We start from the raw sequence: 22,452 nt of genomic DNA, 5'->3' as shown, positions 1-22,452 counted from the left end.
TTGTCTCTCTGGTAGTGTGTTGCACAATTTATAACAGGAGGGAAAAGAGAATTTAGCTTTCGGTCCCACAACTTGTCTGCATACCCTCTGTAGTGTACATGTCCTGACCAGCTCTCAGAACTGGAACACAGAACAGCCGTGTGTGTGTGTGTGTGTGTGTGTGTGTGCGCGTGCGTATACACAAAATATACAAGAGTATGACCTCTGGGTCAGTCAAGGGTCTCAGTGTCATTCTCCAATTGTGCTCTTCGTTTCGTCTGAGGAACATGATTGCAGAATCTCCTACCATCATCTAAGGACGTCTGCCAGTAGCCCCTTCGATCACCACTGCTGGTAAACTCCCAGCAGCCCCAGAGTTGCCAGCCAGTGCAGTCCCACGGGCCTCCAGCAGGCGGCGCTGTTACACAGGTCGGAGGGGCAGCAGTGGATGGCGACGCCAGGGAGCTCCTTCTGCTGGCAGTGACGAGACGTAGCACAGCCGCGGGTCAAAACCATGCCTAAGGCCACTGGACACACACACACGCACACACACACAGAGACTTAGAAAGGGAGGGGTTGAGAAAGAGAAAATGAGAAAGAGGAGGGAGGGAGGGAGGGAGGGAGGCGAAAGAAAGAAAGAAAGAAAGAAAGAAAGAAAGGTGATACTGACTGCTCTGTGTGCGTATGCAGAAGCGGTGTTTGAATCCCTGGTGTGACTGAGAGCAGGTGATGACCACAGGGTTGGCACAGCCCACATCCACGTACCTTCCTCCCTGGACCACGTTGCAGCCCAAACACTGGAGCGCCTGGGCTGGAACACACATGCACAGACATACACACACACGACACATAGATGCAGGATCTTATGTTAGAGCATCTGAAAACGTACCTCAGTCGAGATGCAAGTGCAGCGTCTAGGATTTGAAAGATGCATGCATGTCTGTGTTTAAGCGTGTGTGTGTGTGTGTGGATGGGGGGGTCGGAGGGTTTGTGCTGGCCTTTAGAAAGGTCAGAGAGTGGGGCCAGTCAGTGTGAGAGTTTACATAAGCACCAGAGATGAATAGCATTAACATTTAGGCTGCAGTCAGGACAACCACACTGTAAAATACTGTAAGTTACAACTGGAGCGAATTACGTCAAGCACTGAACAGCACAGCCGTAAAAAGGATGTCAACGCACAATAATAAAATACATTTTATCTTCTCATATACTGCACCATACCCACATACACAAAGAAACAACAAACACACACATTACACACACATTACTACACACATTATACAAACATGATGCCACAAACCATCCTGCCTCGCAGAGGCCCCTTACCGTGAGCGAGCAGCAGGGAGCAGAGCAGGACCAGGGTGCGGAGGAGGAGCGTCGACCCGGGGAAGGGACCCATGGTGGGGCTGAGGTCCAGCTGCTGGAGAGGCAGGGAGGCTGGAAGGTCTGACCGAGCTGGGACCAAGCAGGGAGCTGGGGAGAGGAGGGGGTAGAGGAGGGGGTAGGAGGCCCCAGAGGGCATGCATCCTTACTGGACGATGGTCTGGTTGCGTGGCGATGATGCCAGGGTTGTCTGCACGTCTGGTGGTGTGCGTGTGTCTGGTTGTGTTTGTGGGCCTGGCAGCGTCCAGAGTATGGCTCCGCAGGGCAGGAGGGGCTCAGGGGTGTGGACGTGGAGCTCAGGGCAGAAGGAAGAGAAACCGGGGTTTGGAACGAACGTCTTGAAAATGAACATTCCAGGATGAATGTTATAGAATTTGTATTTTAGAATGAATGCTCGAGAATGTATATCCCAGCAGTGACCATGCCAGAAATGATATTCCAGGAGTGGATATTTTGTCATGAATATTCTAGAATGAATATGACATGACCTTGGAGATGCCGAGCAGAGAGCTCACAGCCGCCACCGCAGTACCGCCTCCATCCAGGAGAGGGCAGAGCTGGCGTGTCTGAGCCAGGGACCCTGGAGGGAGGCGGGGTGGCCCAGGAACCAGCAGAAGCAGTGAGGCTCTGAACAGTAAGGCGTGATTTAAGTCCTGTACTGACGGTGACTCTCTCAATCAGTCACACAGTTGGCCGAGGCCCACACCAAAAGGTTGGAGCAAGAGTAAATACGCTTCACAGACGCCCTTACATCTGAGGAACTGTCTCTCTGTGACAGGGGCAGGATCCAGGAACAGGGCTCTTGTCTCTACTGCTCTCCTATGCTACTGTGCTGTTTCTGTGTGCTTCTGTCGTCCAACGGCACGCCTCTCTACAAGAACCCCTCCACATTCCTCTCCCCCTGTCCTGCTCTAATCTCCTGAGGTCAGACCCCACCTCTCTACCTGCCTGGTGGTGTAGATGGCTGCCAGGACAGAGCTGTGTGCGGTGGTCGGCCATCTGCAGCTCTGTCATTAGGAGCACTCGGCTGCTCTGGTTCAGTCTGCAGCGCCTGAACCAGGACAGGCTGCTGAGGAGGGGTTGGTTGTGAGATCTGGGGGGAGGACAAACAGAACTGCAGCTCCTGCAAGTGACAGCCAAGAGAAGGAGTTTGATCACTTGGCTCCAAAGACGTCACTCCAATCAGAAAACAGATTCTAACAGACCGAAACACTGTGGGTGTCTCTGTGTGTGTGTGTGTGTGTGCGTGTGTGGGGGGGTCTGTGTGTGTGTGTGTGTGGGGGGTCTGTGTGTGTGTGTAGGGGGGGGCTGTGGGTCTGTGTGTGTGTGTGTGTGTGTGCTTGTCAGTCTGTGTGTGTGTGGGGGTCTGTGTGTGTGGGAGGTTACAGGATGTACAAACAGTGGAGAATAGAGCTGCCCCCGATCTCTGCTTGCCAAGACTTGACTGAGAACCATCTGCCTAATTCACCACCACGGGAACCATACAGACCACATGGGACAACACACACCCCCTCACACACACAACACACACAAGCCGACTCTCACACAATCTCACACACATCGCAAGCACACACACACACACACACACACACACACAGGCAGTGGCACCTTCACCTTACTCTCAGCGGGTGGTGGCAGATTTTCCATAAATAACCAGATTTCTCGTTTGGTGTCTGAAATAGACCCTGCGCGGTCACCATGGCGACGTTGTATTTAGCTTGCCAGTTCAAAAGGAAGCTCGGACGAACCAGCTACCTCCACCAAGAACTTGGGTTTGAATCCCATAATGAGGACTCGGCGATTACTTTACAGAACAATGTAGGCTCCAAACCCTTGAAGAAGGCATCTGTGAACTTGCCTGTTTCATCTAGCACACATTAAAACCTAGAACACCATTTGTCTGTTGATACAGAGAATATCTAATGTTGACTGTAAAGGGAATTGTTAACATTGCCTCAGAGAGAATGTTGAACAGACTCCCCTGTTCCAGAAGCTCTGAAGACTCCCTTTAGAGAGTTCCTCTCATTTCCTGGTTTTGTCGGGTAAGACAAAGAAAAAGGCAGGAGGAGGATCCATAATTTAATGGGCCGTCATCTCTATCATGTTATAAATAGTCTAGCAGCAGCTGTGGGGAGAGGAGGACAATGTTCTGCTGCTGTCAGGCGAGGCATGGAGAGCTGAAGGAACACCATGGACACACTCCATGCTCACACAGCCTGTCTCTCCGGATTGGATCTGTGTGTGTGTGTGTGAGCGAGAGAGGGTATGGGTCCATGTGTGTCTGCGTTCATGTCCGCGTGTGTGTGTGTGTGGTCATGTGTTTGTGTGTGTGTGTGGTCATGTGCGAGTGTGTGTGTGTGTGTGTGCGTGAGCTGCCCATTGCACCCAGCATGCTTCAGAACACAGCGTTCTCATCCAAAGTGGACTGGTGAAAGAGAAGAGGAAGCCTTCAAGCCTTCATTGTATCAGACAAGGCTGGGGTCTGATCCTCATATTTGTCCATATAATGAGATGTCCAAGGAAATGGGAGTGCCTTTTGAACCTTCGCTGCATCTGGGTTGTTGAATGAACCACCAAGCCATCCTGAGGTTTTGAAAGATGTTCTGTCTCAGACTCTATTTTTGATAATCCTTTTGAAAGACATCAAGTTCTTCAACATTAGTGAGAGCAATAAAGCAGAATTTGTGTACGTATCTGTGTGAGTGTGTGTGTGTGTGTGTGTAAGCATGCATGCCCACCTGTGTGTGAGAAATAAAGAAGAATCTGGAGGAGACCGGTCTGCTAAAACAGTGCAGGAAGCTCCCTGATGTGTTTTTTACAGTGTGTGTTCATTAAAACGACATCCCTTTTTAAACAGTCTTCCCAGAGCAGCCAGGGAAGTACCTGAGCACTCATCCTCTAAATGCAGGTGATGAGAATGGGGGAGGAGCCAAAGAAATGGAACAATGATGGACAGGCACGCGGATCAATCAGACGCCTCCTTCGGAGGTGACTGACAGCACACAGCCACGGCCCAAAGCGCCAGACCACCAATCAGAGGCCTGTGCAGCTGTGAGATCACCACGTGAGTGGCTGTCAGGATGATGTGTCGCCCAGGTGGTCTTTTATCATGACTCTGCAGAAACACACCGGCCCATTAAAGCCTGCGGGTCATAAACAGCTGTATAATTTATAGACCGGGGTATAGCTTTGGCCTTTCGTGTCTGTGCTTTACCTGCAGGGAGCCGGGGGGGGGGGGGGGGGGGCACTGCGTCTCCACACAGCTCAGAGGAGAGGGCACTGACACACTGACACAGACATGAAGATAGATTGGAAGAAGGGTTTTGATTGTGTGAATTAATTCTTCTTCTGAAAGAGAGAGCGGGGGAGAAAAGCAGAGGAGGAGTGTGAGAGAGAGAGAGGGAGGGAGAGAGTGTGAGAGAGAGAGAGGGAGGGAGAGAGAGAGAGAGAGAGAGAGAGAGAGAGAGAGAGAGAGAGAGAGAGAGAGAGAGAGAGAGAGAGAGAGAGAGAGATAGTTTACTGCAGCAGTCCTGGGTGAAGCCTGACAGAAGCACACAATGGTGTAAATCACTCAGTAATGGTGAATATTAAGCTATTCAGACGGGCAGACTGGCAGGGAGACTAGAGGGACCAGATGTATTAAAAGACCCCATCAAATGCTCATCATGGCTTTGATTTCCTTGCAAAGGAAGTATTAACATTTGAAAAGTCCCCTGTTCATTTCACACTAGGGGAGTCTGACATATGGTTTTCCACCTAAAGTAAAAATCCTACAAAGTGAAGCCTGATCAAAGTGCATATCAGATGAGCCAGACAATATTGTCGACGTGGGGATCACGGACATCACGTCTTGTCTCCTGTTGATCCTTACAGCAACAGTTCTCGTCTATAACATTTTAAGTCCGTGTGTAAGAGTGTGTGTGTGTGTGTGTGTGTACTGTATGTGTGTGTTGGTGAAGGGTGCATGCATGTGCATAAGTGTGTGTGTGTGTGCGTGTGTATTCGAGCAGTCAGAATTAGCAGGAGAGTCGGAGTGATTCTCCAACGGCTGCGGGCCAGGGCATTGATCCCGTGCCGGCAGCCCGATCATTCAGAGCCGTATCGATCCCGAAGGAAAACAGCAGCAGAACAACCTGATTGTTGGCTATTGATCATGTGAGAAAGCAGCTGGAATACAACATTTCCGTGTGTTAGTGTGTGTGTAGCAGTCCTTAACAGATACGCCACATCAAGAACGTTATTAGTTTAAAGCCGTTTGATATGGAGCTATCTTGATAGCTTATTGTGTCCTTCCCAACCACTAGGCGAGTCATTGCTTAAATAGCAAGATGGTTTGGTAACAGAACACCCATCGCGCGCCTTTTCCCCGAGCCCACTATATCCTCCCTTGGCTTCCAACCCCGCCCCGTATTCCTCCAGATTCTCGCCCCGCTACGCTCAATATCCGGTTTCAGCACCACGGACAGCTCAGCTCCGCCAATTCCCCGAATTTACCTCGCTCGCGCGCACAACCCCTGACCTTGTTGAAAGGTGCCAACTTCTGACCATAGCTGGAGTCGGTGTACGGGACTGCTTCATGTTAACCGCTGATCACGCCCGCGTCAGAGGCGGCTGAATCTGAGCGGCAGAGAGAGGGAAGGTTCTTCAGCACAAGCCAAGATGCGATAAAGATGCGCTGACGGTTCCTCACACACCACCTTATTATTTACCTTTTATGTTTTTCTGCTGAGCGCCGCGAGGACGATTACAGGACGAAGAGGGCGCGAAGAAGAGGAGAATTCTGTGGCGAGAAACAGACTATCTACATGTGAGAGCACCGGACCGAGATGCAACCGACCAGCAAGATCCTCACTCTCAGCCTCCTCATCCTGATGGGCACCGAACTCACCCAAGTAGGTTTTTAATAAACGCCATTTTACCCCAGTTCCACTACTCAGAGCCCGGAGTAGCGTGTTATCCCACAGATTAGCCATATCAGTACAAGAGTGAGACTACAGCGCCAGCTACGGATTATGATGCGGCAATAATATCCTACGGCCAGACGTCCTCCCGGCAGAAATGATAACTCACAGCGTATCAACTGTAGTGACCACATAGGCTGTAGATAAACCCCAAAGTCAGTTAGTTTTTTACTGTTGGCTAGATTATTTTACATGACAAAAGGGAGAAGAATCCCTTTACGTAGGCTATGTGCCTATCAGTATGTGTCTACGATTGAAATTAATTAGTTGAATTAATTTCTTACCGTAAGTAGGCAACAGACATTTGCTTATAACTAAATCCATACAATATTTCCATCCACAGCTACTCATCTGATTACATTATGTGTGGCAAATGCTGAGAGTGAAAAAAGGCTTGTCTTCTAAATAAACCCATATTGCCTATGGTTTAATAATTTCTCTGAAGGAAGTTAACCTTAAGGCCACCACAATAGTCTTACTTTTACACGTATAAAACCCCCGCAGGTAAAACTCAAATGAGAATGTTATTTAACATGCTGGTTATCGGCAGCAATTGATTATGAAGTCATTCACCTCTTGTCTTCAAATTTTTTGTGTTTGTGTAGTCAGGGCTTGAGTTCAGTCTACTCATGTCCTGTGACCCTACACCCACCTGCCCTCAACTTTGTGTCCCTTTTCCCAATCATCAGTTCCCTTTTCTTTCAAATGAATTATTAATTTACATGATACCTTTTAACTGGTGCTTTTGCAAGATTGTAACCTTGCACACACTCAGTAACATAGCGCCCTCTGCTGGGCACTGCTGCGAAGCCTCATTTTATTGTAAGTGGTTACTGTATTTTGATAAAACTCTCTCACACACGGACGATTTGAAGTGAATCGTGGGCTACTTTGTGTTACCCTAATGAGTGATCCATCCATAACTTTAATTTGATCGTTTTATTTATTCATCCACAGTGAAACTGTGAAATCTTTTTTTCTTAGCAGTTCATCAATAATGGAACCAGTATGCCTGTTGTGTATTTATGCGGAAGTCCTGGTATGCATCACTTAGGAGCGGCAGAGTGCACTGCTTCAAATGCCTTGCCATACAGAACTAATGTCTCTCTATTCACGGAAAGACACTATAAATAGGCCGTTTTTTGTTCTAGAGACATTAGCTCGCATGGCGTGTAATATCCGTTTCAGACGCTAGGTGGCACAACTGCCCTTAATACATGATAATACTAACTCGGTGGTTGTAGCCTACCTGCTGCGGTCCACAGAGGTTGGAACGTGCGTAAAACACCTTGAAACTGTGAAACTAAAGCAAAACTTTGCAATCGGTTGGCAAAATAAAAAATGTAGAAATTAGACAATTGAGACATGCAGCATCTGGTAGCTTGTTTTACTATTTGAAACTCTCGAGAAACATGTCACCTGGCCAATTATAACGCCGTCTTAGGTATAGCAGGATCCATGCGTAAAACGACCATTATAGTGAGAGATTATGACCAATTGGAGTTTCATGAATGACACTTCAAATGTAACCGACCGAGGCTTACTGGCCACTTCTGCCGTGGCCGCATCACTGTAGTGTTTTCTGTCACTCTGTGCGCCGGTGGGCGGGGCGTGGCGGAGGAGCACAGCGAATGAGAGTCAATTGAATCTTCTCGTATTTTGATCCCGAGTGAAATTTAGAGCGCAGTGGTTCACTGTCTTCAGCCGCATTGGATCATCATCTTCGGCTTTAAGGTTAGGAGACCCTTCGCCGGGCTACCGAATATGGCAAATCAAAATCTCCACGCTGCCGCGGCCCCATCGGTGCACAAAATAACCAGCTTTGCGAATCACCCGGTTTGCCCGTCACACTTAAGTGTACTATGAGGATTTTAACGCGTAAAGAGAGCAGAGATGTCGGTGCCTATGTTGAAGATTGGAGTGGTGCTCAGCACCATGGCTATGATAACCAACTGGATGTCGCAAACGTTACCGGGCCTGGTGGGACTCAACATCACAAAGCTCTCGGTGGCGCCACCGGGAATACCGGATAGAATCACCGGAGTGAGTGACTGACAGCTAATAACGTTATCAATAAGAATGCCATTATCTGAGTGTTTCGTTTGCTGCTTGTGAAACGGAGATGATCAGAGATCAGAATTAAGAGTGTGATTAATATCTTAACAGAATTTAACAGCCAATACAGCATACTCTCAATGATCACATGATGGTTAGAAGGTGGAATCCCTGCCCATCTAAACAAATCACTAAAGTAGTATTACTTCTTCCTATGAGAATGAAACGAGTAATCATTGTATGAATACAAGATTAATATACACTTCTTCTTAGGCTACTACTATAATTAAAGTTGCTCTCTCTCTACTCTCCCTCTCTACTCTCTATTATTTGTTGAATGAACTAATTGAACAATAGGGAGAACCACCTCTAGAAAATGGACAAATCCTAGCTGTGTGATTGGCTGTGTTTCAATCCTATGGTTCCCTGACACACTCCTGCCCTGAGCTCTGAAGTCTGTTTGACTGTGCTGGTCATAACACAGTCACACAGAAGACGCTTCTGTGTGACTGTGCTGGTCATAACACAGTCACACAGAAGACGCTTCTGTGTGAATGTGCTGGTCATAACACAGTCACACAGAAGACGCTTCTGTCGAAAGCAACAGACGGGGGAAACTGAACCTTCAGCCTCTTGACCTGCAGTCTGACACTCCAACACACAGCTATAGCCAGCTATATAGTAGTGCTTTATCCTCTAAGATCAGATGGATCAAAACCAAGATTACAGGACAACAAGATCAGGAGTTCACCCAACATTCTGTAACTACTCGTTAAAGCAATATACAAATATGTGCATTGTCTTTTGATCTTTTCATTCGTGTTTCAAACGATCAGATTATTTTAGATTAGGGAGAGCGCACAGTGAGGGCCCACCACAGATGGGTGGTGACGTAAGCAGGGCTCGTCATCTTGGAGTGGTTTATGTTACGTAACCCCCATTGGGAGAGGGATTCAGACTCCAACTGGCTGCTCGCTCAAACCTCCACCCATCCAATCAGAATCAGGCAGGGAACCAACCACCCAGTCAACTACTACCCAATCACAGCCTGAGAGATTCAAACCCCCCCAATCAGAAACATAATCAATCGTGTACCCAGTTAGACTCACCATTAGATTTGTATCCATCTCACACACCCACCTCCCACTACCTATCCAACTGTCAGAAACAACATCCGGTCAGCTGGTTCATCCTCCACGTGTGTCTGCCTACCCGCCTCTCTGTCTGTCTGTCTGTCTGTCTGTCTGTCTGTCAGCTGTCTATCCAAAAGACCGGTCTCCATACCGGCTTCGTACATGTCTGTCTGCCAGCCTGCAGACCTCCTAGTCTCTCCGCCAGCCTACCCGTCTGTCTCTCCGCCAGCCTACCCGTCTGTCTCTCCGCCAGCCTACCCGTCTGTCTCTCCGCCAGCCTACCCGTCTGTCTCCCCGCCAGCCTACCCGTCTGTCTCTCCGCCAGCCTACCCGTCTGTCTCTCCGCCAGCCTACCCGTCTGTCTCTCCGCCCGTCTCCCCGTCCGTTCACACTTGTGCCGTCTCTCTTCCTGTTCCAGGTGCTGCCGGCCAATCCGGAGGAGTCGTGGCAGGTGTACAGCTCGGCCCAGGACACGGAGGGCCGGTGCGTGTGCACGGTGGTGGCGCCCCAGCAGAGCATGTGCTCTCGGGATGCACGCACCAAACAGCTCCGCCAGCTCCTGGAGAAGGTGAGCTCACCGCGTCGCCATACCAACACCACCGACCAATAGGAAACCCAACCAGCTACCAAACTCCAGCATCACTAGAAACATCTCCATGACTTAGTTCCAGAACCTCTACAACAACTATGGAAGCCTTAACCTCAAGCACCTGTAATATATAGTATTTCTAGTATCTGGGGAAGAAAACGTATCCAAGGGCAATAACTCATACACACTATACCCAGTGTTTTTGAGCACAGGAAGTGTCTGTAGCATGAGCCCATCGCTAACGGCAAACCAATCAACAAACAACCCAGAGAAACAACCGAACAAACTGTCCTCATCCAAACAAAAAAAACCTCTTCCCTGCCCCTCCCAGGTCCAGAATATGACCCAGTCCATCCAGGTCCTGGACCAGAGGACCCAGAGGGACCTGCAGTACGTGGAGAGGATGGAGCTGCAACTCAAGGGGCTGGAGACCAAGTTCAGACAGGTGGAGGAGAACCACAAGCAGAACGTGGCCAGACAGTTCAAGGTAGGAGCTCTGCTGGACACCTCCACTCTGTGAGGGCCTCTACTGGATCCTGCTGGCCTGTTTTACCACACTCTGTCTGTAGATGGTAGGAATGTCAGAGTGTGTCTTAGAGCTTGGCGCAGTGTAGCCGCAACACAAGAAGGAAACCGACCAAATTGACAGGAAGTATTTTCAGTGACAGGTTGAAATGACTTGACTCAGTAGAAAACCATGTGCATTGTCAGTGAATGAGTATGCAGTAATACAGTATACCCATTTATAGACATGATTATGGTGATCCAAGCATTTCATGTGTGTGTGTGTCTGTGTGCGGGTGGGTGTGTGTGTGTGCATGTGATGTGTATTTGTGTGTGGTGGGTGTGTATGTGTGCGTGTGGTGTGTATGTGGTGGGTGTGTATGTGTGTGTGGTGGCTGGGTGTGTGTGTGTGTGCGTGCGGTGTGTATGTGTGTGGTAGGTGTGTATGTGTGCGTGTTGTGGGTGTGTATGTGTGTGGTGGGTGTGTATGTGGCGTGCCTGCATGTGTGTGTGTAGACAGGTGAGAGTCAGGTAACGCTCAACGGTGTCTCGTCTTCTTGCTTGCAGGGCTAACGTTAGGAAGGGTTAACAAAGCCACAGACTGAAGAGGGTCAGCTACCCAGTCACGCCCCGCACCCTGAATATCACGCCCCGCACCCTGAATATCATGCCCCACACCCTGAATATCACACCTCGCACTTCAGTTGCCTTAGCACTTCTCTCACCCTTAGACCCCCACAAACACCTTCTCTCCCTCTCCCTCTCCCTCTCTCTCTCTCCCCCTCTCTCTCCCTCTCCCTCCCTCTCTCTCTCTCTCTCTCTCTTTCTCTCTGTCTTTCCCCCTTCCCCTCTCTCTCTCTCTCCCTCTGTCTCTCCCTCTCTCTCCCTCCCTCTCTCTCTCCCTCTCTCTCTGTCTCTCTGTCTGCATGTCACTTCACTCCAGAGTTTTCCTCTTTCTCTGATTCTGTTCTCACCCCCGCCTCCATCAGTCCCGTCTGCATATACACCCTGACGACCACGGAAACGATGTATGTGACATGAAGCATGTAACCTGCATCTTGAAGGTTGAAATAAAAAGCTTTAAAGTGCTGGTGTGCTGGGGCCTCTGTGTCTGTGGTTCTGTAAGCCGCTAGGCTCACTCCATACAAACCCACCCACCCAGGCAGACAGACAGACAGACAGACAGACAGACAGACAGACAGACAGACAGACAGACAGACAGACAGACAGACAGACAGACAGACCGACCGACCGACAGGCAGACAGGCAGACAGGCAGACAGGCAGACAGACAGGCCAGGATCAATGTAGGGACAGACAGGTGTGCTTCAACTACCATACCTACTCTGCTCTCCTGCGTGCATATACATATTTATATATGTATATTATATATCTACAGTATGACTGAACCAGCCTATTTTGACCCTGCAGGCCATAAAAGCCAAAATGGAGGAGATTAGGCCGTTGATCCCAGTGCTGGAGGAGTACAAAGCGGATGCCCAGTTGGTTGTGCAGTTTAAGGAGGAGGTCCAGAATGTGACGGGGCTTCTGGGTGCCCTGCAGGAGGAGGTCGGCACCTACGACTACGACGAGCTACACTCCAGAGTCACTAGTCTGGAGAACAGACTGAGGGCATGCATGCAAAAATTAGGTAGGCTCAGAGATGACACGTGGAATACACCGGGAATACACACACACACACATGTGGAACACACACTCATGGAACACATATACACACACGTCGACCACACAGTCTTTCTCTTGTAGTACAAAAGAGCAAACTTAAGAGAAATGTGTGCATATTCCCTGTTCTATATTCAGTTGACTTGCAGCCATGCTGAGTGATCCAGCCATAGCACTTTGAACGGAGCTTTTTTGATATAGTGACCAATCGGTAAATACTTTATAGTAACTGTATAGCCTACGATACAACGATATTTGTTTGGGAACTCAGACAGCAACAACATAATTTCAACATAAACCTCTGAAAGGAATTTAATTATTAAGTAAAATATAACAATTTAGTGTAAACAGAGCACACTGTGAAATGCAGACAAAATTGCACATAAATGTTGTGGAATCTTGTCCTTTCCTCAGTTACTTCGGTTGCTTGTACATATCCTCAGAGTTGCCATTGTAGTCATAACAACTAAGAGGGTACTCACCATAAGGCGCAAGGTGAGCGGTGAGTTTATTAGCAACTCGGTATCTTGTCAAATACAAGTTGTCGTCCAACATAATTTGTCACATCAATCGTTTTCTTGGTTACACAACTATACCACAGAAAAAAACTAAATTGTTTAAGCCAAATTTACCTACATTTAAAATATTATACACGACGGAACAACGGAACAACGTTAGCTTCCTTGAACGCTAAAACCTTTTACCGATATTCTATTACCATTACTAACGCACATGCGCTGTTAATAATTATAGACATTACTATAAAACCAACAAATTGAAAACATACTATGTAGGTTAAATAGGCTACTTTACCTTAAACACAACATTATTGCTGAATTATGATATACTTATCACAACAGAATAAACAATAGCAACATATTTACTATATATTATTTTGTTATTAGCAACAACAACAACAAATCTGATGAATTTATCTTAGGGCGTACATACAGTGTGGAAGACAAAGAACACCTCCTACTATACACAGATTTATTTAACAGAGGAATGAACTGCTAGATATTGCTGGGTGCAATCGAAGGCTACCTTGTCACTCTGGGATTGTAGTTTATCATCAATTGACTGGGATTACGTTCTGATAATGTTATCTCATTATGTATACTCCATGTGTCCGTTCTGATTGACCTCTCAGAAATGAGCGTTGAGATTAAAGGTTTGGCAACCACAACTGGAGCTTCAATTTATGACTAAAAATAGTCCACAGGATTATGGCATCCCGCAGATTTCCCCCAGAATTGCCCCTCTGCTGTAATCCCTGAGTTTCATGAAGGGGTTGTTGACAGTTATCCACAGGGAAGCCAACTCTACATGACACACACACTCAAACACACACACACACACAGATACTCACTCACTGACTCACTCACTCACTGACTCACCCACACATCCCACATTCATTCTCACACATTCACCCCCCACTCTCACACACACACCTACTCACTCTCTCACACACACCCCTACACACACATGCACACACAGACAGCTACTGTGAGGCTCATTCCCCACCTGTCTGTGATGCATTTCCTGTCACATGGCAGAAGGGACGTTGTGTCCTTGTGGCGTTCAGAGCTCCCAGGAGGCTGAGCAGGTCACAGGGGCGTGGCGCCCGGTGGCTTGGCTGTGTGTCTTCAAGACGTCCGCGGGGACCGCAGACGTTACGTTGGTCAGACCTCCAGCAGACTGGCCGAACACTCAGTACAGTCTGGGAGGTGGGATGTAATGGCTGGACTCTAGAGTGTGGAGGGATTGAGGATGGAGGGATGAGGGGATGGAGGAGTGAGAGGATGAAAGGATAGAGGGGTGAGAGGATGGAGGGGTGACAGAATGGAGGGACGGAGGGGTGAGAGGATGGAGGGATGAGGGTATTAAGAGCTGAAAGGGTGAGAGGATGGAGGGATGAGGGGATGGGAGGATGGATGCGAGAGAAGGAGAGCATTCATATAAAAGTTGAAGGAGCTCTGTGTATTATTCATGCCTGCGATCATTTATTCAGGAGGTTAAAAGGAGAATGCTGTAGCTAGGAGTCCTTCAACTGGGACACCTCTGATTCCAACTTGACACGCAGGGACACACACACACGCATACATGCACACACACGCACACACACATGCACACCCACACATATGTCATGAATGGTGAGTTAGATTTGGTCTCTGGCTGTTGCAGCATGTGGAAAACTGACAGGGATTAGCGAGCCAATCACCATCAAGACGTCAGGGTCACGGTTCGGCTCCTGGATGACGGACCCTCTTGCCCCAGAAGACGACACCAGGGTACGTAGGGCATGCTCTCACACACACACACACACACACACACATACAGACACACACATCTGCACACATGTCTGTTAACCAAAATGGACAAGGGTCACGTTTTGATTTTTCTTCCTCTCTCTCTCTTTCTCTCCATCTCTCTCTACCTCTCTCTCTCTCCACCTCTCTCCACTTCTCTCTCTCTCTACCTCCCTCTCTCTCTTCCTCTGTCTGTGTCTACCGCACACAAACAAACCTACAGGTGTGGTACATGGACGGTTACCACAACAACCGCTTTGTACGCGAGTACAGCTCCATGTATGACTTCATGAACTCAGACAACTTCACGTCCCACCGGCTGCCCCACCCGTGGTCCGGTACCGGACAGGTGGTCTACAACGGCTCCATCTACTTCAACAAGTTCCAGAGCCACACCATCATCAAGTTCGACTTCAAGACATCAGTCATCAGCCGTTCTCGCCAGCTGGACTACGCCGGCTACAACAACATGTACCACTACTCCTGGGGCGGTCACTCGGACATCGACCTCATGGTGGACGAAGGAGGGCTCTGGGCCGTCTATGCCACCAATCAGAACGCGGGGAACATCGTGATCAGCAAGCTGAACCCCAACTCGCTCCAGATCGTCCAATCGTGGACCACCAACCACCCGAAGAGGAGCGCCGGCGAGGCCTTCATGATCTGCGGGACGCTGTACGTCACCAACGGTTACTCCGGGGGCACCAAGGTGTACTACGCCTACTCCACCAACTCCTCCACCTACGAGTACATGGACATTCCGTTCCAGAACAGGTACTCGCACATATCAATGCTGGACTACAACCCTCGCGACCGCACCCTCTACGCCTGGAACAACGGGCACCAGGTGCTCTACAACGTCACGCTCTTCCACCTCATACGCGGCGAGGCACAGTAGACCGACGCCCTCACTGCCGGGACGGGGAAACGTCCACAGACGGAAGCGTCCGATTGGTCGACGGAGGCCCGCAAGCCGACGTGGCGAGAAAAAAACGCAGACGTCTCGACGCGTTCCGTCTTTCTACGTTCCCCCGTCCGCCGAGACACGCCCGCGCCAGGGGGCGGAGCCTCCGTGGGTTCTTTTCAATACCGTCGCTGATGCTTCCTCTTCCTGTCTCCTTCCTGGTTTGGTCATCGGGCTCTCACGGGCCGGAGGGGCGGGGACAAGGAGACGATGGGAAGGACTGTCTGTTGACAATTGAGACCCACCCCTTTTGGCTCTGCCTCCAGGTGTGAGTTACTCTGGCCAAGGAAGCTCCATGCTGGACACACACACACACACTTACACACACACACACTTACACACGCAAATACAGACACATACACACCCACGCACTCTCACACAAAGACACACAGACATCTGATAGTGGAGCCACATAAACAAACAGCCTATGTTACATGATAACAGTAATAAAGTATCTATCGATATGTCACGTATAGAGAATATCTTAAACAGAGCGTATGAGCAGGCATTTATTCGTTTTAGATGACTTAGTACGAGTCTCTCAATGATTGTGTTTCTATGGAATTACCTACTCTGACTCTTTTTTTTTCATGACAGAGAACTTTTGCAGCTTACTGTGTTTTAGTTTAGGATTGATTAACTTTAGGAATAGACAAAAGTTCTGGCCTCCTCATTTGGTGTGGTCTTTGGTCTTCGTCTGGACCGAGGCTAGGGAGGGAAAAGGGGATGGGGAAAGGAGAGGGGGATGGGGGAGGGAGAGGGGGAAGGAGAGGGGGAAGGGGATGGAGAGGGGGAGGGTGAGGGGGAGATGCACTGCAGAGTCACATCTCCTGTCCAACTATGTATTAGTAACACACACACACACACACACAGATACACATGCACACACACAGACACATAGCCACACATAGCAAATGCAGACAAATGCATGCAGTGCACTCACACGTTCGTTGTATCTGGGAACAGCTAATAAGGAGATCAAGGCGAAGACTGTTGGCCGCCGCCTAGTTGCGTCTGTGATTGTACTCGTGTGGAGTTAATCTTTCTTTTTTTCTACTCGTTTTTTTGCATGAGCGTTCTTTTTTCAATAACTTTTTTTATTTTCTCGGGGTGTGTTCTGGTTAGTCGGGGACTAGTGTAGTGTAGAGGGTGTAGCCGGGGGTGGGGGGTGGGGTCTACTAGTTTGTCATGGTCTAGTCTAGGTTGCCCTGTCTTTATAGTTAGTGTTCAACAGAGCCACGTCAAATAGTAGTTGAAATCCCTTCACGTCCTGGATCGTTTGCTCCCAGCTGGAACGCCAAATGTCCTGGCTTCTTCATTTTGTTGGCTTCATTTCCCCAGACATGCTCAAGCGAGCGCGACACAGGAATGGATTTCAAGTACGTTTTGTCCCGGGCCTGGTGTTTGACAGCTACTCTGCTGGCCTGCTGATAGCTTTTAGCCTGTCTGTGTCTCTGTAGAGAGCACTGTACTTTCCTCAAAACACCTGTCTCTCTCTCTCTCTCTTGCCCATATAGGTCAGTCTGACTGAAAAGCTCTGTGAATCAAAAGAGAATGTACCTGACAATGTACCCAACAGGTGGAGATGTATCTATGGGCTGTTTTATACTCTTCGTTCAGACACCACAGTCTGTCTGTCTGTCTGTCTGCCTTTCAGAGAGAGGCTAAAGACATTTTTATTCTGTCTTGCTTGCAAACTGTGTTGTATCTGCAATAACATTCATAATAATAAACACAATCTTTCTTTTACGAGCGTGTGGCCTGTATGCTTGGGGTTATTTAATATTCCATGTCCTTTTGCCTCATGTCTTAAATAAAGATATAGATGTCCACCAGTGCTCAGTACACTTTTGGAGTCAGGTGATTATTTCTGTATCCGATGATGAGTTGGTGAGTCCTGCCCTGTTTTGACCGGTACTGACCAGTTCTGCCTCGCCGTGGTCCTGATGGCAGGTAACCAGGTCACGTGTTGGCGTGGCAACATATGGGAGGCTGTTTCTGTGACTGGGACCTCTGAGCTGCATCTTCCACACCTCTGATAATGGGTCTCACAGAGAGAGCATCTGCTGCTGATGCTATTTACACCTCCTCTCCCCGCCCACCCCTCCTCATTGTACCTCACCCCTCATCGCCTTTTCATCCCCTCCTCCCCTCCTCCTATTCCTCACCTCCTCCCCTCCTCCTATTCCTCACCTCCTCCCCTCCTCCTATTCCTCACCTCCTCCCCTCCTCCTATTCCTCACCTCCTCCCCTCCCTATCCACCCCGTGCCTCCCTTCAGCCCCTTTACCCCCTCCTTACTTCATCACTCCCATCGCCATTGCGTCAGCGGGTGTGGAGTCCTCCACGCTTGTGGAGAAGATCAGACTGCAGTTAGAAGACCCACCCTGGGGCTTGTCACTCACACACATTCACACACACACATTCACACACACACATTCACACACACACACATTCACACACACATTCACTCACACACATTCACACACACATTCACTCTTGTTGAAGCCGTGGTGTACTGTTTGAATGGGCAGCCCATCTGTGCGGAGTCACACTGATTTCCTGTGTTAGAGGAAGCAGGTGACAGCTGAAAAGAATAAGTCCTGTTTGATCCTCTGCTACCTGGGAGAGCAGCATAATCTGCTTGATCTACACAGTTGGAAAGACAAACCCATGTGATAGGAGAGACCATCTTTGCCTGAGAGCTCTACACTGAAGAGGAGAGACCATCTTAGTAGATATGGTAGATATCTATACTTAAATAGAGACCAGTTTATCCTTACTAGAGCGATATCTATACTATAGGACAGAACAGCTTTGCTTTCCTAGAAAGATACCTACACTTGGAGAGACCAGCTCAGCCAGACTAGAGAGAGAGGCAGAGGGGCAGAAGAGGAACTGGGAAGTCTGTCACCATGCCAACGTGACGCTGAGAGGGTCGTGTATAGCTCCCTGCTCACCATATGTCCATCCTCGGCCCCTGGCGCCCTGCGGGGTCCAGCCTGTAGACCTGGCGGGGGGGCAGGAAATGACCTCATCACAGTCATCAACCATCTGAACATAAACCATGTCAACAAGAAAGATAATATACAGCCACATAGCCCAAAGGAGAGCTTATGAATAATGAGAAGTTAAATATTAATGTAAACCAAATATTTCCAGAGATTTGGTTTGTTTGAGGATGTTAGTGTTTGTGTGTGAGAGAGAGACTATATGTGTGTGTGCCTGTGTGTGTGAGTTTGTGTGCGTGTACGACTAATACAGATCCATTTCTTCCACACTGTCAAGAAATTAACAGAATAAAACTGCTCATTTATAACAACCTAAAACTTCTCTCCAGCATGTCTTCCTACCCTGCATTCCTCTCCCTCTGAGATTCACGTTTGGCTTCGCAATGCCTGTAGGGCGGAACCAGGGTCATGAATATTTAACAGGTTTTCAGGAGGAACTGGGAAGCTTCCAGAACACTGAGTGAAGACAGACACTCTGAGGATTCTCAAGTTCTCTTCAGAACACTGCAGATGAGCACTGGGTTAAAAAGGTTTCACAGAGCCTCGTAGCTGAGATGTGGTCACTGTGCGCTGTGGCTGGTAAAAACATACCACTCCTTGACTCTGACCACTGGAATACTGTTAAAACTCTGCACTTATGATCATTGATCTTCTGCTGTACTACTTTATATATAATAGTTATATTATATATATATAATAATTTAGCAGACGTTTTAATCCAAAGCGACCTACAAATACCTCATATGCACTATTTGTAATTTGTATGTTGCTTTGGATTAAAACGTCTGCTAAATTAATACATTGCAAATTGTAAATGTAAAACACAGATGCATTGACTGTTCTAGCAGGGGCTAGATTCTATACATCTCATTCTCACTCAAAGGTGATATTAGAAAGAGTGGGTTTAAGAGGCCGTACGCACAGAGCAGTCCTGCCAAACCTATCACACAGTCCTCTGTAGTTGTTTATGAACACTGGCTATAAATACAAATCGTTCAGTTTTGTTTTTAGTGGAACAGATTGGCATGTGTGTTGTTTTCACTAATTCCCAGAGCTGGGGGGAGGGGAGTATTAGTGGGAGTGGGGGGCAGAGGGGTGGTGTGTGTGAGGGGGTGGGAGTGGGCTCTGAGACGTTTCAGATCATCGCAGCGAGGGGGACAAGCCAACTGTCCATCTACCTCAGTACTGAACTGTCTCTCTCTTCCTCTCACACACGCACACACCATGTACAGTATATCATATCCCTCTAACAACCAGATCATATGAAGCCTTGCATCAGGGACTCCTGCCTTGGGTTAAACAGTTTCCTAGCAACCGCAACCGCTGCAAGACAATATTTGGAGAAGTGTGTGTTGTCAAGCTGACCTAGTTACCCTGCATAGGGAACGTGTGGAGGTTCACTGGAACCTTGAGGACGGCGAGAACCCAAGATGGGATGTCTGATGGAATACCAAAGCGTCAAAATTATCTTCCTGTGTTGCACAAACAGAGGTGTGAGACTGTGAGTGGGTGAGAATGAGATGAAGGAGAGAAATAGAAAGTGTGAGAAAGGGACAGAGGGAGGGAAAGAGAAAGAGAGGCTCTTGATTGTTGCTAGAGCCGCATCTCTCCAGTCTCTGCTAGTACTGAGGCCACACTGCTCTGAAATCTGTTGTTGTAGCACCACCTGGTGACCAACACCAGTCAGGACCTTAAGAATCTGCCATGCTTAGATACCAGTATAGTCACAAGGTAGACTACACAAGGTTTCACAATCACTGTATGTTAACACTGAAATTATAACATATTTGCAATTGAATGACAAAGTAGCCTAATGAAAATCATGGACCCTCTATATGAAGCGTTTAAACACAGAGAATGACAAGGTCTGAAACAACAGTGCCCGATTACAGAAGATGTTTTAATCAAATGGGAACAGTCAATCACATTGAAATACAAAAAGAGATTCTAGACATAGAGCAGGCAGGCTACAGACTACAGGCTGCAGGCTACAGGCTGCAGGCTACAGGCTGCAGGCTGCAGGCTACAGGCTGCAGGCTCCTCAGACAGTGGGTCCGGTCGCCTGGGTCTTGAAGCAGTGCTGGAAGTTCAGCCTGTCGTGGAAAATGGCGACGTTGTCAGGGCCAACCACGCGACTCTTCTCCGGTGAGGTGTTGAAGCCGTTGTCCCGGAACATTCCACTCTTCTGCATGTGATCCGAGAACTTCCTGAAAGCCCCGTGAAACCTCGTCTGGATGGAGAAGGAGCCATTTTTATTTATTTTTTGTGATTTTTCCATTCCTGATTTACCGCTGTATGTATAGACCGATCAGCTATACTATTATGACCACCTGCTTTTGCCGCCAAAACAGCCCTGACCAGTCGAGGCATGGACTCTACTAGACCTCTGAAGCTGTGGTCTCTGACACCAAGAGACGTTAGCAGCAGATCCTTTAAGTCCTGTAAGTTGTGAGGTGGGGCCTCTATGGATCAGACTTGTTTGTCCAGCACATCCCATAGATGCTCAACTGGATTGAGATCTGGGGAATTTGGAGGCCAAGTCAACACCTTGAACTCGTTGTGATGCTAAAACCATTCCTGAACCATTTATGGTTTGTGGCAGAGCACATTATTCTGGGGTAATAATGTGATGGCTGATCGGTGTATTTATTCTTTAAAAGATAAAGAAACAGCTTTTTTAATGGGATGCGGCCGATAAATATGATTTTCTTAATTTAAACTGTGAGGGACAGATTTGCCGTTTTCAAAAAGTGTATACAACTTTGTACATGATGTAGGCTATACCTATGCATTTGTTACTATATTAGTAGCGTCTTGAGTAGCTTAGCCTATTAGTTTACCGGCATTTCGTGGACAGTAGGCCTCTTGCTTCCGTAGATTTGGTTGGATGTTTGATATAACGGATGGATGGTCTTCTTACTGAAACAGTAGTTGACTCGTTAGGCTACTTGACCATCTTGTGGGAAATGTGAACACTTTCTTAGTTTCGTACAGACACAAACATACACACACACACACACACACACACAATCACGCAAAAACACTGTGTCCACGCACACAGGCCTACTGTAATGGGCTGTTTTTTTCCGAAAGTTTGCAAGAAAGTTGATAACGTTTCCGGTATTGTTTGAGACCTCGCCGACTCACCTGTAACCATGAAAACAGTCAGGATTGTTGAACCGCGTGGGAAGATTTGGGTTAACTCTGTAAAAATCACTGGTTTTCCGAGTTTCCTCAGAAGGAATCTGATGACTTTCCACGTCGTTCTGCGTGTCCATAATTTTAAGACGTTTAAAAAACACAAATACAATAATTGACCGAGCTGCCAGTCGCGTTCAATGGAATGTGGTTACTACAAACACTACCGTTACCAACGACGTGACGTCATTCAGATAATAGATTTTGCAGCCACATCAGCAAACTAGACATTCAAATGTGAAATAAATTAGTCTCGGACACATACAATTTATGAACATGTTTTATTTTGCTATTGTTATATAGTATACACAGATAATCGGAATAACATTTATTACCATGCACCTCTCAAACATATTATTTTGTTACGATGCAAACAAAACACGGTATTCTGCAGTGTGATAAAATTCATAACATTTCTACAAACTCAGGAACAACACATGAACATTCAAACTAAATCATACTCGGACTTGTATTCAGAATCTCAAGTGACTTCCTGTTTCATCCAACGGGCCTCCTGGTGAACGATTCCCAGATGACTCTTTGATGACTCCCAAGTGAAGACGGCTCCAGCCACAGAGCATTATTACTCACGGTACGAGTTTGACGCTGTCCCAGCGCGTACCAAAAGTAATAATGAACCGTGAAGCAGGCAACGCTCTCCTCCTGTCTTTGCGCTGTCGTCTTC

General features: G+C 47.9%; 3 protein-coding genes across 4 annotated transcripts; 1 reads left to right on the top strand and 2 right to left on the bottom strand.

The window, feature by feature from the left end:
• Positions 1 to 22: 22 nt before the first annotated feature.
• On the bottom strand, positions 23 to 2,459 carry LOC146233108 (uncharacterized). The gene is made up of 3 exons (XM_084690309.1): positions 1,306 to 2,459; positions 650 to 790; positions 23 to 506 (listed from the first exon to the last, which is right to left on the bottom strand). The coding sequence occupies exons 1-3, from the start codon at positions 1,499 to 1,501 to the stop codon at positions 322 to 324; spliced, it is 522 nt and encodes a 173-aa protein (XP_084546435.1). The 5' UTR covers positions 1,502 to 2,459; the 3' UTR covers positions 23 to 321.
• A 3,398-nt stretch (positions 2,460 to 5,857) lies between these two features.
• Positions 5,858 to 16,262, top strand: LOC146233107 (noelin-like). Of its 2 annotated transcripts, none has more exons than XM_084690302.1 (6): positions 5,858 to 6,254; positions 9,930 to 10,079; positions 10,432 to 10,587; positions 12,035 to 12,254; positions 14,471 to 14,577; positions 14,819 to 16,262. In XM_084690302.1, exons 1-6 carry the CDS (start codon positions 6,189 to 6,191, stop codon positions 15,491 to 15,493), a joined length of 1,374 nt encoding a protein of 457 aa, XP_084546428.1. In that variant the 5' UTR covers positions 5,858 to 6,188; the 3' UTR covers positions 15,494 to 16,262. The 2 variants fall into 2 exon arrangements, with proteins under 2 accessions (XP_084546428.1, XP_084546427.1); XM_084690301.1 differs by lacking the exon at positions 5,858 to 6,254 and adding an exon at positions 8,029 to 8,366.
• A 4,193-nt stretch (positions 16,263 to 20,455) lies between these two features.
• Positions 20,456 to 21,946, bottom strand: pierce1 (piercer of microtubule wall 1). The gene is made up of 3 exons (XM_084690619.1): positions 21,717 to 21,946; positions 21,410 to 21,488; positions 20,456 to 20,799 (listed from the first exon to the last, which is right to left on the bottom strand). Exons 1-3 carry the CDS (start codon positions 21,845 to 21,847, stop codon positions 20,611 to 20,613), a joined length of 399 nt encoding a protein of 132 aa, XP_084546745.1. The 5' UTR covers positions 21,848 to 21,946; the 3' UTR covers positions 20,456 to 20,610.
• Positions 21,947 to 22,452: the final 506 nt, after the last annotated feature.

The sequence above is a fragment of the Hypomesus nipponensis genome, chromosome 24, assembly GCF_054491055.1.
Source record: "Hypomesus nipponensis isolate SF chromosome 24, ASM5449105v1, whole genome shotgun sequence".
In the NCBI taxonomy this organism is placed as follows: Eukaryota; Metazoa; Chordata; class Actinopteri; order Osmeriformes; family Osmeridae; genus Hypomesus; species Hypomesus nipponensis.
The sequence above is the reverse complement of the archived record's forward strand: the minus strand, read 5'-3'. Positions and strand labels throughout refer to the sequence as shown.